This window comes from Hippoglossus hippoglossus, chromosome 6 (genome assembly GCF_009819705.1).
Source record: "Hippoglossus hippoglossus isolate fHipHip1 chromosome 6, fHipHip1.pri, whole genome shotgun sequence".
Classification (NCBI taxonomy): domain Eukaryota; kingdom Metazoa; phylum Chordata; class Actinopteri; order Pleuronectiformes; family Pleuronectidae; genus Hippoglossus; species Hippoglossus hippoglossus.
In genome coordinates, this window is record NC_047156.1 from 5833956 (window position 1) to 5848360 (window position 14405).

Genomic DNA, 14405 nt, shown 5'->3' on the forward strand with positions numbered 1-14405 from the left:
TGTCTTTTACTGAAGTAGAAAAGTTGATGTGGTACTTTTGCTTGAGTATATTCAAAAATCTATTTATTCCTATTCTTATCTATCCATCTATATATATTCAAAACTGGTTTAATTTGCAAATTCGTAGAATGGGTGCATCCAGCTTCAGAGCAGACAGACACATCAGCTCATCCAGAGTTTGATTAGGCTGAGTGAAGAGAGAAATTATCTTTTATCTCCTTCATGTTCTCACTTTTTAAACCATCGTCTTTAGCAAAGAAAAAGCGGCAGAATATTGAGAAATGATTAATATCATACTTAGATGGTTTTCTGATTTCTGTACATTAAAAACACACGTGTTCCTTTTCAAAAAACGAAAAAACAAAACATTTATACTATACATGTACACAGCTGAGTCACAGCACCAGCAGACATAGTTTGAACCGTCTTTCAGCTTTGATTCACGTCCTGTCGTCCTCTGGCTCAGGAGGATTTGGCCGAGGTCCCTGAAGACTGTAGAGTTTAAGCTGTTCTTACTTAACAGTGCGAGTCTTAGGGACTTCCAAGAAACTCCGCTGCTCTAGTGTTGATTGTACCAGAGATCCTTTAGTTATCCAGCACAGCTCTGAATCAAAGTTTAGGAGAAAATCCAGGAGGAAACTGGGGAAACAGGAGAGCTACGAGGAAAGGCAGCTTATCCAGCACTGATTTCTTTTTGTCCACTTAATCTTTAGAAGTCAGATTCCAAGACGCCATGGAGACGCACCCCCGCTCATCCCGTCTTTCTCGAGCAATACAACAGCAGAAGTTCGACAGAGGAAAGGCCTCTATGAGCTGTCGGTCGCCGCCTCCTGGGTGCTGTGGTCCTCAGTCACGTTTGCATTGGTGCCGTTGGTGGGGGGGCACTCTGGCACCTCTCCCGTCACCGCCACCCGGATGACTTTCAGCCAGCGCTGCTTGAGCTCCTCGGTTTCAGCAGAGAAGTTGTGGACGGACTTGGACTGGGAGAGGCGGAAGCTGGCCGGCGTGTCTGTGGGCCGGACGCTGTCGTCCACGGAGTAACCCAGGAGGGGGATTGTGCACTGGGCCTTCACGTCCTGGGGGGGAGAGAAGACCGTTATCCATATGATTGATTTCAAATTAATAATCTTTTTGTGGGGGGGGGGGTGAACTTTTGTTCGTGGTGTTTTACCTGTGGAGCTCCGTAGAGGTAGAGCACCAGACATTCCTTCTCAGGGATCACGCACCAAACCTTCTGCCAGGGTTTGTTCTTCTCGCAGTACTGCAGGAAGCCACACATGATGCTGCTGCCGGAGAACTGAGCTGCCTCGATCTGCACAGGAGGAACGACACAACATCAGATTAAACTCGATGATAGATGTATCTGTATCCAAACACGTTTTCACCCCTGTCAGTAGGTTAGTTTGTATGATTGTCGGCAGGATTACACAAAAACTAGTGAATGGATTTGGACAAAACTCGGTGGAAGGATCAGACAAGGGCCAAGAAAGAAAACAATTTAAAGCAGAACACCTTCGTTAACATTCACACAGATTTCCCAGGGAATAATTCATGGGTCTTGATCTAAATTCTAGTTGTCAATGCATCCTCTTTACCTCCAGTATTCCCTTCTTCTTCCCCTCAGCTACTGTCTCTCCTTTCAGGATGGAGAAACAGTCCTTGCAGACTTTGTTCGTCTTGTTGTTGTCGTATTCGAGCTGCACCTTGTTGTCTGAACATTTCCAGCACACCACCTGGAGGAGACGGGAAGACGAGATCGGTCAGTCTCCCAGGTGATGAAGAGACGTCACACTGATCCACATGAGAGCTTCTGGGTTTACAGTTGTACTCGTGAGGTTTTTGCTCCACTGCCGCTCTCTGTTCATGCATTATGCAAAAAATGTTACTTACATATCCGCAGGCTCTGCAGTGGTGTCTCCGCCGCGTCAGAGCGTTGAAAGGCTCTTTACACATCATGCACATCGTCACTTCATTGTCGCGGATCCATCGAGGGGCACGCTTCCCCAGCTCCGCTTTCTGTATTAAAATAAAGACAGAGGTCAATGCGACGGCTCGGAGAAGTTCAACTTTGAGCGAACAGTTCTGTGACGTGACACTTACCGACACGTCCTCCACATCTTTCAATGCGTTCTTGAAGGACTCGTTCTTTTGCTGGAAGATCTCAATGGTCTTCCTGAAAGCCTGGAGGATAAAAAATCAGCATTGAAATCATTCTGAACAACCTTTTGAAGTAAGAAAATCATGTAAAAAACCATTGTGATTGTATCGTATGTACCTTGATCCAGTCGGCCTTGTCTTGTTCGGAGCTGAGAAGGAAAAACAAAAGACAGAATAAGCGACAAAAACCAATAAATTGTTATAATTACACCAACATGGCAATTAGCTGAGGTCAAAGAGCTTATTTAGATTTACAAGATTTAAAAATGAACCCTGGGTTTGGTCATTATACTGTACGAGGTACAAATTACATACAATTACATTCTTCAGTGCGGGAGGGGATGACATGTTTTGCACCTTTAACGTGGTTTGCATCAAAAATTCTACAATTACAAAAAAAGGTTTATTTTTAAATAAGTGTAAATCCTCTTTGAGCGTGTTGCTCACCTGGCCTGTAGCTCCAGCAACCTCTCCTTCCCCGACACCTGGAAGGTATGCGGGTAGTCCTCGTTGGTCGTTTCCAGGACCTTCATGCCGTCCACGCCGATTCGCGTCCTCACCGTGTACTTGGGTCCTCCCAGGCTGAACTTGGGCACGCAGTACAACAGCATGTTGTTGAACTGACAGGAGAGAAGAAGAAGAAACATTAGAGTAAGAGTAAAGATCAGCGTTTTTCTAGTTTGGGTTTCTGGCCCGAAACTCTGCAGGAAAACTGAAACTACACAGGTGGGAGACATTCAGCCTGAAGCTAATAAGAAACAGGGAAAACATAATCATCTTGTAATCGTAGTAATAGAGATTTGCTAATGTGCCCCTGATGTATTCATACACAGACATGTTCCTGGCATTAAATGTTTCAATTGACTCGTGCAGGCGGAGTCTCGTCTCAGCATATTTCCCTGCAGGGCCCTTAATTAGACATGAGAATGTTCTTGTGCTCGGCTCGTTCTCTCACCAGGTAGAGGTATCTCTCCATGGCGGACGTGTTCCTGGCGGCCAGCTTCAGGATGTGGCCCTCTTTGATGAACTCGTTGGACGGGTGAACGATGTCCTCCTCCTCTCCCAGCAACTCGTAAATCTCCAACAGTTTCTTCAGATTATCCTGAACAACGGATGGGACATTTTTTGTTTGTTTGTTAGTAACAGTCTGTTTTATAATCCTAAGGAAAAAGGTTCCAAACATCTGAACTTACAGATTTCCGTATGGCGCTGTTGGAGTGAGTCGCTGCTGTGGCGATGATTTCTAACGATTCTGAAAAAAGAAAAGGACGCGTTACCTAAATATGGCCTCAGAGAAATAAGAACGTCCCCCTGCAGTGAGATGATGAGACACTTACTTTCTGCATCTCGTCTGTCCGGGTCTTCCTCAGGCAGCTTCTTCAGATAGTCTTTAAGCAGCATCTCATATCGAGGGACTCGCTGCACGGGCTCCAGCATGTGATGCTGCAGCGTCAGGCTGCCACAGGCCTCGTGGGTCTGTCCAAAAATAACCAGTAAAACAAATTTTACTTCACTTAACACATTTGCAGCATGTTTGCATGTATGAAATATGCTTATCAGAAACTTTTCCAGACTGGATCCAGGTCCACGGTACCTGTATCTCCTGGATGGTGGACTTGAACTGAGGAGAGCGGTCGGACCATTGCTTCAGCAGCTCCATGGCCTTCTCGAAATTCTTCACGTACTCGGCGTACATCTTGAGGAAGGGTGTGAGTTTCTGCAGGATGTCCCCGATGCGAGGTTTCGACGCCCTGCAGGGGGAGGGAGGGACAGAGGTAAGTCACTTATTGACATTAACAATCTATTGGTTTATTAATCTTAAAAATAGTGAGTGTTTTATTTTGTATACATGAGTTATTGGATAAAAAAGTGTTGTGCTTCATACAGAACATTCATCATCATCCGTATCATTTGTCGGACTCTCACCATTCTCCCATGCGTTTCTCCAGGTCTGGGAGCAGAAACTGGCTGTGGAAGGTGTGGATGGAGGAGATGTTGGAGAAGATGTTCTTCACCACGTCCACCGGGAACGTTCCCTTGTTGGCCTCCTCCATTAGCTTAGTACAGAACTGTTGAGGAGTCACACACAACACGGAGCTGATGAGCAACAAGTGGTTGAGAAGATGCATTTTTGCCGTAAAAGGGAAATGAAAACGGGAAAACTTGCTTTGTCGGTTTTTACATCACAGTTTCTCTGATGTGTAAATACGCTTTAGAGAAGTGAGGTGCAGATTTCACTGTGTTACCTGGTCCAGCAGGTTCAGTCTGGCTACATAGGCCTTCTCTGTCTGCAGCAGCTCGCTGGCGATCTTAAACAGCTTCTGTTCGTTCGTCTCCTGAAAATAACAAGAGCGTGTTTAAAATGAGTTTTTGAACAACATTGAATTATTAATGAAGCTGCGAATGAGCTCGTGGACGTGATCTGATTCTGTCAGCGTTCTCAACCTTTTCCGAGGCATGACCGACCAGTACGATCTGATGGGAGCTCACAAAGTTTCTCTGTGACACATGAAGCCAATTTAACAAATGAAAGTCTTTTTTTTTTGTGTAGTTTTGCCCACGCACTAACTCGTGTGCACACAACTTTTACTCTCACAAGCATTCGCAATGAAACCCACATTTTGCAGAAGTTTGGGATAAACTGTGTCGAGCTCGTGATTTCACTTCAGCTCAGTTTGGCAAACAACAGCATGTAACGTCTGTGTGTGTCTGTGTGTCTGTGTGTGTGTGTGTGTGTGTGTGTGTGTGTGTGTGTGTGTGTGTGTGTGTGTGTGTGTGTGTTATTAAAACTGTGGTGTGGCGAGGAGGGCCCTCAGAACAGGAAGTGAAGAGGGGAAATGACACCAAATTTAAATAAAGAAACAATAAAGTCTGAGACAGAGTTTGTGTGAGAGGCCAACCAGTACAGAAGTACTCGAAATAATTCCACCAGCTCGCTGACATGAAGTGTGACGTCTTTCTCGCCCGCCAGGAAAGTTAACACCACGATGTCCATGGAGGAATATTTCACACTATGCAACCCACCAAGGCAGTGGGGTAGAGATGTGAGTGTCCCGAGAGCAATTAGCTTTAGGTTTCTACATAATTCATCTGTCAGTACAGCCACGATTCTCTAATGAGTGTTTGACAGATGAGTTCTTGTTTTGTATTTTCAGGCATATTATATTTCAGGAGAAGAAAAAAACGCAAATCATTATGTTTTTAGACAGTTGAACATAGTATAGTGGTTTACGTTGTAGTTTTATCTTAAAGGTGCAGCCACAAGCTACTTTTCAGATTGATATTTTACATGTTTTTATAAAAAAGGACGAGATAAGCTTTAAAAACACAACACATTTATATTAAAGCTCAAAACCTCTTCGTAGGCTTGAAACCTAGAAACTTACCACTTCCTCAAAAGACACTTTGCATGCTTCATTTTTTTGTCTTTTTTGAATTTGACCAGATTCTAAGTAGCTTTGTCAAATTTATGAGCAAACGGTTTCTTATTGTCACATCTGGCAGATATGAAACTACATTTGCATGCATCTGGAGGCATGATTTTATCTCTGTGTGTTCATCTACTGTCTGCAGTGAGCTGAAACTTATCATAAAGTCTTCTAAATCATTTTCATTCATTGCTTGAGGCCAAAAATTAGAATCAGGACGTCCACAGTTGGAGAAAGACTCAGATAAAAACCTCTGATCTGACTGATTGGAAGGGTTAAAGAAGTGTTTTAGAACCAGTCGAGATAAAGAGGAACCAGATCAAGATAAATACAAACTGTACAAATAACTTTGATGGGAAATTCAATCACGGGAACAAAGACACTCAGAAGTAATCCGGACTGGAATCGTCACATGACTCAATTGGCTGCTAGATTAGATTTACTGAGGGAACATGCGACGGCTCCAAAGTAAAACAACACCAGTGAAAACATGACGACGGTTATTCTAGCCGCTGCTCGTGGCTCTTCCTCTCTCTCTGGAGACGGTTGTTTCCAGCGCTGAGAAAGACAGATTGATCCCAACCTGAGATATTTATAATCTGCAGATAACAGCAGCCACCACAGGGAGTGTGTGTGGGGGGGGGGCAGTGAAACGCAAAGTCAGCTGCTCAAACGTTTGGCATCTGAAAATAACCCCACACACACATACACACACAGCAGTGAGGAACGACCATACACACTTTGTAACTCAATCTTTACAATGTCCGAGTGACCCAGAACTGAAGCAGATCAGAAGACTTTAATTACTCTGAAAGTCCAGAGTATAAATACATGTTTGTTTGTCCGAGGCTGCGCCGTCAGAGCAGCGAGACGGAACGAGGCTCTTAATACTTCACACAAACAAGATAAATCCGCTGTTTCATCACTGTACCTTTTGGTCTGTGCTCGCTTCTTCACTCCTGTGCTCGCTTTCTGTCGCGGCCCCACTGTCCTTCTCCTCCTCAGCTTCTCCATCAGTCCTCCCTGTCTGTGGAGGTGAAGGATCCTCATCCTGCTCTGCTCCCCCGTCCCCCATATCTCCATTGACCAGCCCGGCGGTTTCTATCGTCACACTTCCGTTCTCTTGCTCCTTCTTATCCTCCTTCACCGGCTCCATCTGCGCTACCACCCCGTTGGCAGCCGGCTTGTGGTCATCCTTGAGCGCGGGGGTGTGGTTCTCCTGGTTCCTGTCGCTCTCCGTCTGCTTCGGGCTGGGCCGGTGGGCCGGGCTGCCGTTGGTCGACTTGCTGACAGCTTTGAGCGGTGAGGTGTCTCTCTTGTGCTCTGTGTTGCTGCAGGACCGGAGGCAAAAAAGGCAAAAGGGGGAAGTGGGTTAGCACATCAACAGAAAAGAGAGAGTTTAACTAACGGCCTGAACCGAAGACAAAAGGAGAGAAACACAAGATTACAGGAGGAGGTTGAGTAGCTGCTCTGCCCGGGCACGTTGATCTGGGAGTGTGGGACACGAGGGCGAGCAGAGAGCTTTTGCATGTGAGTGTGAGGGTTAAAAATAAAATGGTGGAGATGCACAAACTTCCTTCTGTCTTGTGAGGCTGCGGAGAGGCTGCTGTAACGCAAATGAAGCGTGTGTGTGTGTGTATGTATGTGTGCAGAGGAGGAGGAATGGAGGTACAGTGAGAAGGAGGAGGAGGAGGAGGAGGAGTACGACACAGCTCCCAAGAGTGTGATTGATGCTGTCCTACTTACACACAACCACACGCACACACACACACACACACACACACACACACACACACACACACACACACACACACACACACACACGCACGCACACACACACACACAGACACACACACAGAGAGAACCTGCTTTATACATTTAGCTGTAACATCACTTTCACTCTTTGCTTGAACATGAATGAAACGTTAACAGCAGTCTGCAGGAGACGATTTGAAATATAGCACAGGAATGGAAACCACACACACACACACACGTACACACAGACGTACACACACGTACACCATTCAGCTGCTCCTGCTTCCTCTCCCGGCAGTCAGTCCAGCTGTTTCCCCATAAATGACCCTCCAGACTTCCACTGTTACAGCTACTGTAGCTCAGCTCAGTTGTGCTGATCCTCTGAGTTTAAAAAAACGGTGATAAATCATCAGATCTGAGCAGAAACCTCCAGCACTGAGAACATCCCCAGTTTTCGGCAGAAAATTAACAAAAGACGCTGCATCTCTATCCAAAAAATGCAAAAAAAAAAATATATATATATATATTCAGGCTTCAGGGGACATTCACTGTTGCGCTGAGTGCGACTGTCTGGTCGAAACAGGAAGTCTGTATAAATAGAGGAACAACAACAGGCTGGTGAAACACTTCTGGGCTGACGGCCACTTGACGTGTTTAAAATGTGAAAAAAAGGATAATCTCCATTTGTCTGAGGTACACTGAATGTACCGTGATTAGCTGGAGGAGGATTGTTAATACAACACACACACACACACACACACACACACACACACACACACACACACACACACACACACACACACACACACACACACACACACACACACACACACACACACACACACACACACACACTCTACAGTTCCTCTAAAGCCTTCCAGTGCACGTCCAGTGTTTTCTAAACAGGCTGAACGAATCACAAGCTTCAACAACAGCTTCAGTTGCCATGTGGCTGTCGAGGCACCTTCGAGGCAGCCAACTGCCATGTGAACCAGATTAGTATATTAGTGGGCTAATTCTGTTCTCGGAAGCTGCGGGTCTTTTCTCACTTTTCTCCCACTAGAGGGCTAATCCCCACAGCCCTGCCGGAGTGTGAACGGGACAGATTCACCACATCGCTCTTATTAACCTCGTTTCACTGTTGAAAATGCGACGACAGGTGCAGAGGACGCCCGGGAATGGGAATTCGATTTTGTAATCCTGCGTTCAGAGCTCAGAGACGGAGGTGAGTGAGTCTACAGAGTGAAGGGAGACTGAGTAGTGGGCTGCTACTGCCGGATATTGCTGGGCTCCACTGTATGAGGGGGACAAGGGCACCATTGTTGTGCCTCTCATCACCATCAACAGGCCACACTCACGTTTCCTGGGGCTGCAGCTCCAATCCAAACTTAACAGAACAAGACGTAAGACACACCAAAAAAAAGGGGGGAAACCTTGTAGAAAAGTCTATTATCCTGGATCTGGACCTTAAAGGAAAGTTTAAATCTCCCTCTAACTGTAAAGGATCCACATAAAAGCAGAGACCTTTAAGTTTCTCAGAAAGCTCCTACCTCCTCCACCTGGGCTTCATCCCGCGACGCAGAGTCCTGTCCCACCACTGAATGAGGAGCCGCGTTTCCCCTCGTCGGTACAAATCTCCTTTCATCCCCTTGGCTAACGCTTGGCTTGTGAAGGAACAGGCTAATCTCCGCTCGCTCCGTCTGCGGCTCTCGTCTGAGCTACTATCAGTGAGTCAAGACTTTAATAAAAGACACTTCTGCTTTTCTCCCCTCCTTGAAATTAACCACCGAGACGGAAACATGAGGAAAGGGCAAGAGTTTTCCGTCACTGGGATTGCGACAGTTTGAATGAGGTTTTTTTTTTCATTACAAAAGCCATTGAGTGACGTAGATGGAGTTATTCAACCAGAGCTGATGTGTCAAGATAAAAAAAAGTCGGCAAGATTTAGTATGAAAACCTTTTTACCTGTTCTCCTCAAAGCGACTGATCAGGTCTGAGACTTTGGAGTGTTTCTCCCTGGCCCTCTCCCGGTTCACTGCCGTCTTTCCTCCTCCTCCTCCTCCTCCCCCTCCTCCTCCTCCTCCTCCTCCTCCTCCCTCCTCCATGCCCCGTCTAAGTGATGGTTTCTTGGTGCGGCCCAGTGGGGATGAGAGGTTTGTCACTGGGCTCTGAAGGTGCAGTGGCTTTGGAGGCACTGGAGAGAGGACAGGAGGAAATATTTAACTGCAATTTCAACTTAGAGCTCAAGGGGGCGGTATAAGACATCCCAACAGATGCCTCCAGACACCTGCTGCAGAACCACAGACTGTTTATAAAAGAACATGGACTTGATCTGAGAGGAGCTGAAAATGTAGATGTTTTTAAATGTAAACTTAAAACCCACCTTTTCAGCCTGGCTGTCATAGTTTCCCATACTTTTATAATTTGTATAATTTGTATAATTTATGGCATTTATGCTATATAATTGCTGTTGTTCTTATTATTGTTATTCTCTATTTTATCATCTCTTTCTTCTTCTTTAATTATTTTTGTTTTACTCACATCAAATTGTTTCGTTATCAGATTATTTACACAGCACCTTTTAAACAAATCAATTAGAATATGGAGAGACCAAGGTTTCAAAGTAAAGTTTTGATTTGATTTTGGTTGTGTTTAACATCCTTAACTTGTATTTAGTAAGTCACCTGGCTCAGGAAAGAGAGATACATGTTTTTTCTCTTGTTAATCAGGAATGAAATATTTCTTGTCTGGTTCACAGCAGCGGTAACAATGGGGCTTGTCTTATCTGTGCACAATGATTTACTGGAACCAAAGAGGAACGAGGCTCAGGGTTCTCTGCTCCCAGGCCTGGACTCACACTATCTATTGATTATATAAACTGTTGGTAGAATTAGTAAATAAACACAGAGGGACAATGTCAGAGCCGCAGAAAGGTCAACATGGGACTGAACACTAAATCAGTGTGTCACTACTTTCACGTATGATTCATCTCTAGACCCTGTCACAGTTTCCTGTCGTCTGACAGCTCAGAGTGTCTGGTTGTTATGTTACCTTCTGGTTTAGACTGCAGCCGAGGCCTGCCGCCAGGGCCTCTTCCATTGACTCCCCCCCTGCTCTTGTTGTTCGTCCCACCGCCGGCCCGACTCAGACACGCCTGCACGCTGGGTGCGCTGTTGCGATCGCGCGCCGGACTACTGCCGAGAGCTGAAGGACACAGAGACAAGAGAGAGAAAGAGAGAGAGAGAGAGAGAGTCAATTACAACAAGCTCAATGAAAAGAGAGTGATGATGAAACTGTAAATGAGGGCAGACTGGTGAGAGAGTGACACGCAACCAAGAACCATGGGTCACAACAAATCTCCTGCAGATCCACTGGTGCAACCTCATGTCAAATGATGACGATGATGAAGATATTGACATATTCAGATATATTGTCAACGTGTATCCTTTCTTTAAAAATCTGAAATTGTTTGAAAAGGCCAGTGTCTCTGCAACATTTTGAATATCACTGAAAAATCTCATGTGATGCTCAAACAGGTGTAAATGGATGAATCACAGTTATTTAACATTTTTACTTTACCTTTTCACATCTAGATTTAGCTGGAGAATTACTGTGGATTTCAAAAACTCACTCGCTGTCATAAACCATTCAGAGAAACATACTGAACTTTCTTCCATCGACCCCCACCCCCCCCTGACAATCACAGGATATTTAAATAGAACATACTGTAAATATTTATCTCTGTGAACATGCTCATGCTAAACAGCTGCAGACCAAATATCGGAGCGTGTCAGACGGTTTCGGTTGATTATCTGGCTAATGATCCAGATCCATGCTTTCAACCAACCAGCTGGACACAGATGGTGCAGCAGCATCGGTGTTTAGAGAGAACGCACAGACTTATTTAAGGCACAGTGTTTACAGGAGCCTAAATCCACCTCTGTCTGACCTCACAGCGCACGCACACACACACACACACACACACACACACACACACACACACACACACACACACACACACACACACACACACACACACACACACACACACACACACACACACACACACACACACACACACACACACACACAGCCTATAGTAAGGCAAATGCCCGTATATGGAACTACATTGTCAGGAGCTACGAGGGCCCTCTCATTGTTCTATAGGCCATTAGTCCATTACTTTCCATTTAGGGCGACCCTTTAAACGAGTGTGTGTGACTTAACGAGAGGCCCTGATAAATAGGTTGCAGCAGAAATCGATGTAGCTTCGCCCTTGACTAACTTGAATGGATAAACAGTGTGTGTAGGGGAAGGAATAACCCTGCATCCGCAAAAACTACAGCTCACGTCTGCTCTGTTTTCTGTAAACTGCGAAAGGAGAAAGTTTCGGTTTTTAACCTTATCAAGTGTTAGCAAACTCAAGACGGAAACATCTGGAGTTAGCGCTCTTGGCATCCAGCGTAAGACCAATCTTCACTACCCGTACTCTTTTAACTTTAAACAGATTGATCCTTTTTCATTTCTTTTACCTCTTTTAATCTCCTCCCCTATTTTATTCTACTGCCTTAATTTATTTTATTTTTCACTTAGACACTTAAGTACAAACTGAGTGTGAGGTGGTAATTCTCTTTCACATTATAAACTCATTTGATTAATTGTAAACATAATTAATTTGCGATAAATATGTACAACTACTATGAGAGTGAAGAATGTATATGTGTTGTTTACTGTATTTGTTTGCAAGAATTGTAAAGATGGTGCTCGGGGCCCCATCACATTTCTTTTTCTCGACAGTGATCTTTAGCTTACCGATCCTAAAACAGAAAGAGAAACAAAATCGCCACAGAATCATACAGTGACTCTTTCTATTTTTAACAACATGACCGTAATTAAAGACAACAGCTCGAGAAACCGTCTGACTGGAAACGGTCCCACGCCGAGTTTGGCAGAGCAGACGTTTTAAACACAGCCCCAAAATCACCAATCAATCCCGGAGGCAGCCTCAGGAATTCCTCTTGATTACGTGCTTGGTTTCTCCTCACGGCCACATTAAGAGATCGTAAGAAAACACCCAGGGACAAGTTGTACAGCATATTGTACATATAAGGTCCAACATGAAGTAGTCCATGTATGGCTTGGGTGGAGTTATCCTGGGATAATGCAGGGGGTCCACGGTCCACAGCTCGTCTCTGTCTCCTAAGGTTGTTATTAACTGTGTCAAACACCAGTCCCTTGAGCTCTAACTCATCCCAGTGCAGCCAGAGCCAGTCGGGCAGGTATTTTAAGTGTGTTTAAATGTTCAAGATCATAAAATGAGAGATGCAAATAGAGTATATGTGGAAATGCAGAAGTACGGCCTTCGGTTTGTGCCTGCGTATGCCAGCTCTCGTGTACAATTGAGTTAACGCTTTTATCTTAACGATTGGGGCCGTGAAACGCAGATGTGTCTGTTACAGTAAAAAATAACCAGCGTGATCTCCGCTTCCTTTCTGCGCTTGGCAGGAATTAGAGCTCCTGGGTAACACGCTCGTTCTGGCATCTTGTCATTAAAGCTGGCTTGGCACAAGTGACAGACCGCCGGCACAGTAAATTAGAAGCAGCCAGCCACCACCCTGCTGGGCCACTTCGACTCGCCTCCTCCATCTGTGTGAACGGGAACGAGGCCTGTCGTCTGGAAACGAGACTCGTTCGTGTAAATAAAACACAAGGTTCTGATGGACAAGGACTTCAAGCATGACCAACGTCTTATATGCTTTCACTTTGGATATGACTGCTACTTTTACATAGGTTGTCTCCTTACGAAAACCGAAACAGTGCTACCAGGAAGTGAGGAGTTGTCAAATCAGACCGAGACCCAGACCTTTTGCCTCTGTCTTAGTTACAGGACAGTGAGACTTGCTGTCATGGCAACTGCCGTGTTACCGTTTCGAAGATGCTGAATTTATTTCTCTCCTGAGCGGCCTGAGCCCCGAAGGCGTCTGCCTCTATCTCAATAAATCCAAAACTGCACAGCGTGTGCGAGAAAATGAGAAATGCTCTCGTAAAGGTCAGGCGTCTTTCACGCTGTAGATAAAAAGGAATTATGCACAGCGCTGGTTTGCAAAACGCCACAGAACAAACTTATCTACAACTACGGAGAGTATTTCCCTTCAAGGACCGAGCTATATCAAATCTGTTAAAAAGCGTCCATGGCTCAGCAAGTTCGATTCATATAAATGTGTGAGGTACCGCAGCATTAATGACATCCACATCCCTCCAGCTCTGCTGCTCCACAGCTGTAGAGGGAAGAAGAGTTTACTGCAAATCGACTAAAAGACGCTGAGGGACAAATATCTTTCTCTGCAACAATAAAAAAACAAACAGCTCCTGAAAACAGTGAATCATTCGAGTGAGAGCCTGAAATAGTTCCAGGCTCCAGGCACAGCAAGGTTCTGTCGACGAGACACTTTGGTCCAACGCAAAACAACCAAGAGATGAATGGCTACAATTTTGTAGAATGACAGTTCACAGGAAATGAATCGGAGTCACTTCTGCATCATCTTCCTGGAACAGAGTTTCTGCACAAATATTCACGGCGATTTGTTTTGCTTCTTCTAAATCCTACTTAAAGGCACATTTTATAGGAGTGCTTTCTCAGGCCTTGGGGGGGGGGGGGGGGGGGGTCACCTTCAACTTTTACTTTTTATCTATTTCCTTTACTTTTAATCTAGCTCTAATCTTACCGACTGTTTTAATCAATGTATAATGTTTCACTTTGTTTTGTCTCTTTTTTCATCTTTATATGTGTGCTCTATTGTTGTCTAACGCTGTAATTGCTTTCACTTGTTTCCCTTAAGTATTCAGTTTTAACACGTGCAGCACCTTGTAACTGTCTTTTGAAAGTTGCTGTATAAACAAAGCTTACTATTTGGTGGCAGCTGTGGCTCAGGAGGTAGAGCGGGTCGTCCACCAGCCACTAATGACCTGGGCAGATGTGCCAGTAATTACTTGACCTCCACTCAGCCTCTCAGACAAACACATGCTCTGAGGCAAAACCCACATCTCAGCAGGGCATTGCCGCCT

General features: G+C 45.0%; 1 protein-coding gene across 9 annotated transcripts in view; it reads right to left on the bottom strand.

Annotated features, from left to right (window-relative positions):
• Window positions 1-289: 289 nt before the first annotated feature.
• fgd4a (FYVE, RhoGEF and PH domain containing 4a) overlaps window positions 290-14405 on the bottom strand; it is a 47529-nt gene continuing 33413 nt past the window's right edge. For 7 of the 9 annotated variants that reach the window (XM_034588236.1, XM_034588238.1, XM_034588233.1 and 4 more), the window contains 16 exons: window positions 10392-10544; window positions 9306-9534; window positions 6517-6916; window positions 4403-4493; window positions 4084-4228; window positions 3752-3908; window positions 3495-3633; window positions 3351-3409; window positions 3113-3259; window positions 2605-2777; window positions 2276-2306; window positions 2101-2181; window positions 1891-2016; window positions 1596-1733; window positions 1172-1312; window positions 290-1076 (listed from right to left, as the gene is read on the bottom strand). In XM_034588236.1, coding sequence (XP_034444127.1) covers window positions 807-1076; window positions 1172-1312; window positions 1596-1733; window positions 1891-2016; window positions 2101-2181; window positions 2276-2306; window positions 2605-2777; window positions 3113-3259; window positions 3351-3409; window positions 3495-3633; window positions 3752-3908; window positions 4084-4228; window positions 4403-4493; window positions 6517-6916; window positions 9306-9534; window positions 10392-10544 — 2480 coding nt within the window. In that variant the 3' untranslated portion in view covers window positions 290-806. Of the gene's footprint in view, window positions 1077-1171; window positions 1313-1595; window positions 1734-1890; window positions 2017-2100; window positions 2182-2275; window positions 2307-2604; window positions 2778-3112; window positions 3260-3350; window positions 3410-3494; window positions 3634-3751; window positions 3909-4083; window positions 4229-4402; window positions 4494-6516; window positions 6917-8890; window positions 9119-9305; window positions 9535-10391; window positions 10545-14405 lie in introns of those variants that run through there. The other 2 variants (XM_034588235.1, XM_034588243.1) reach the window with 2 other exon arrangements.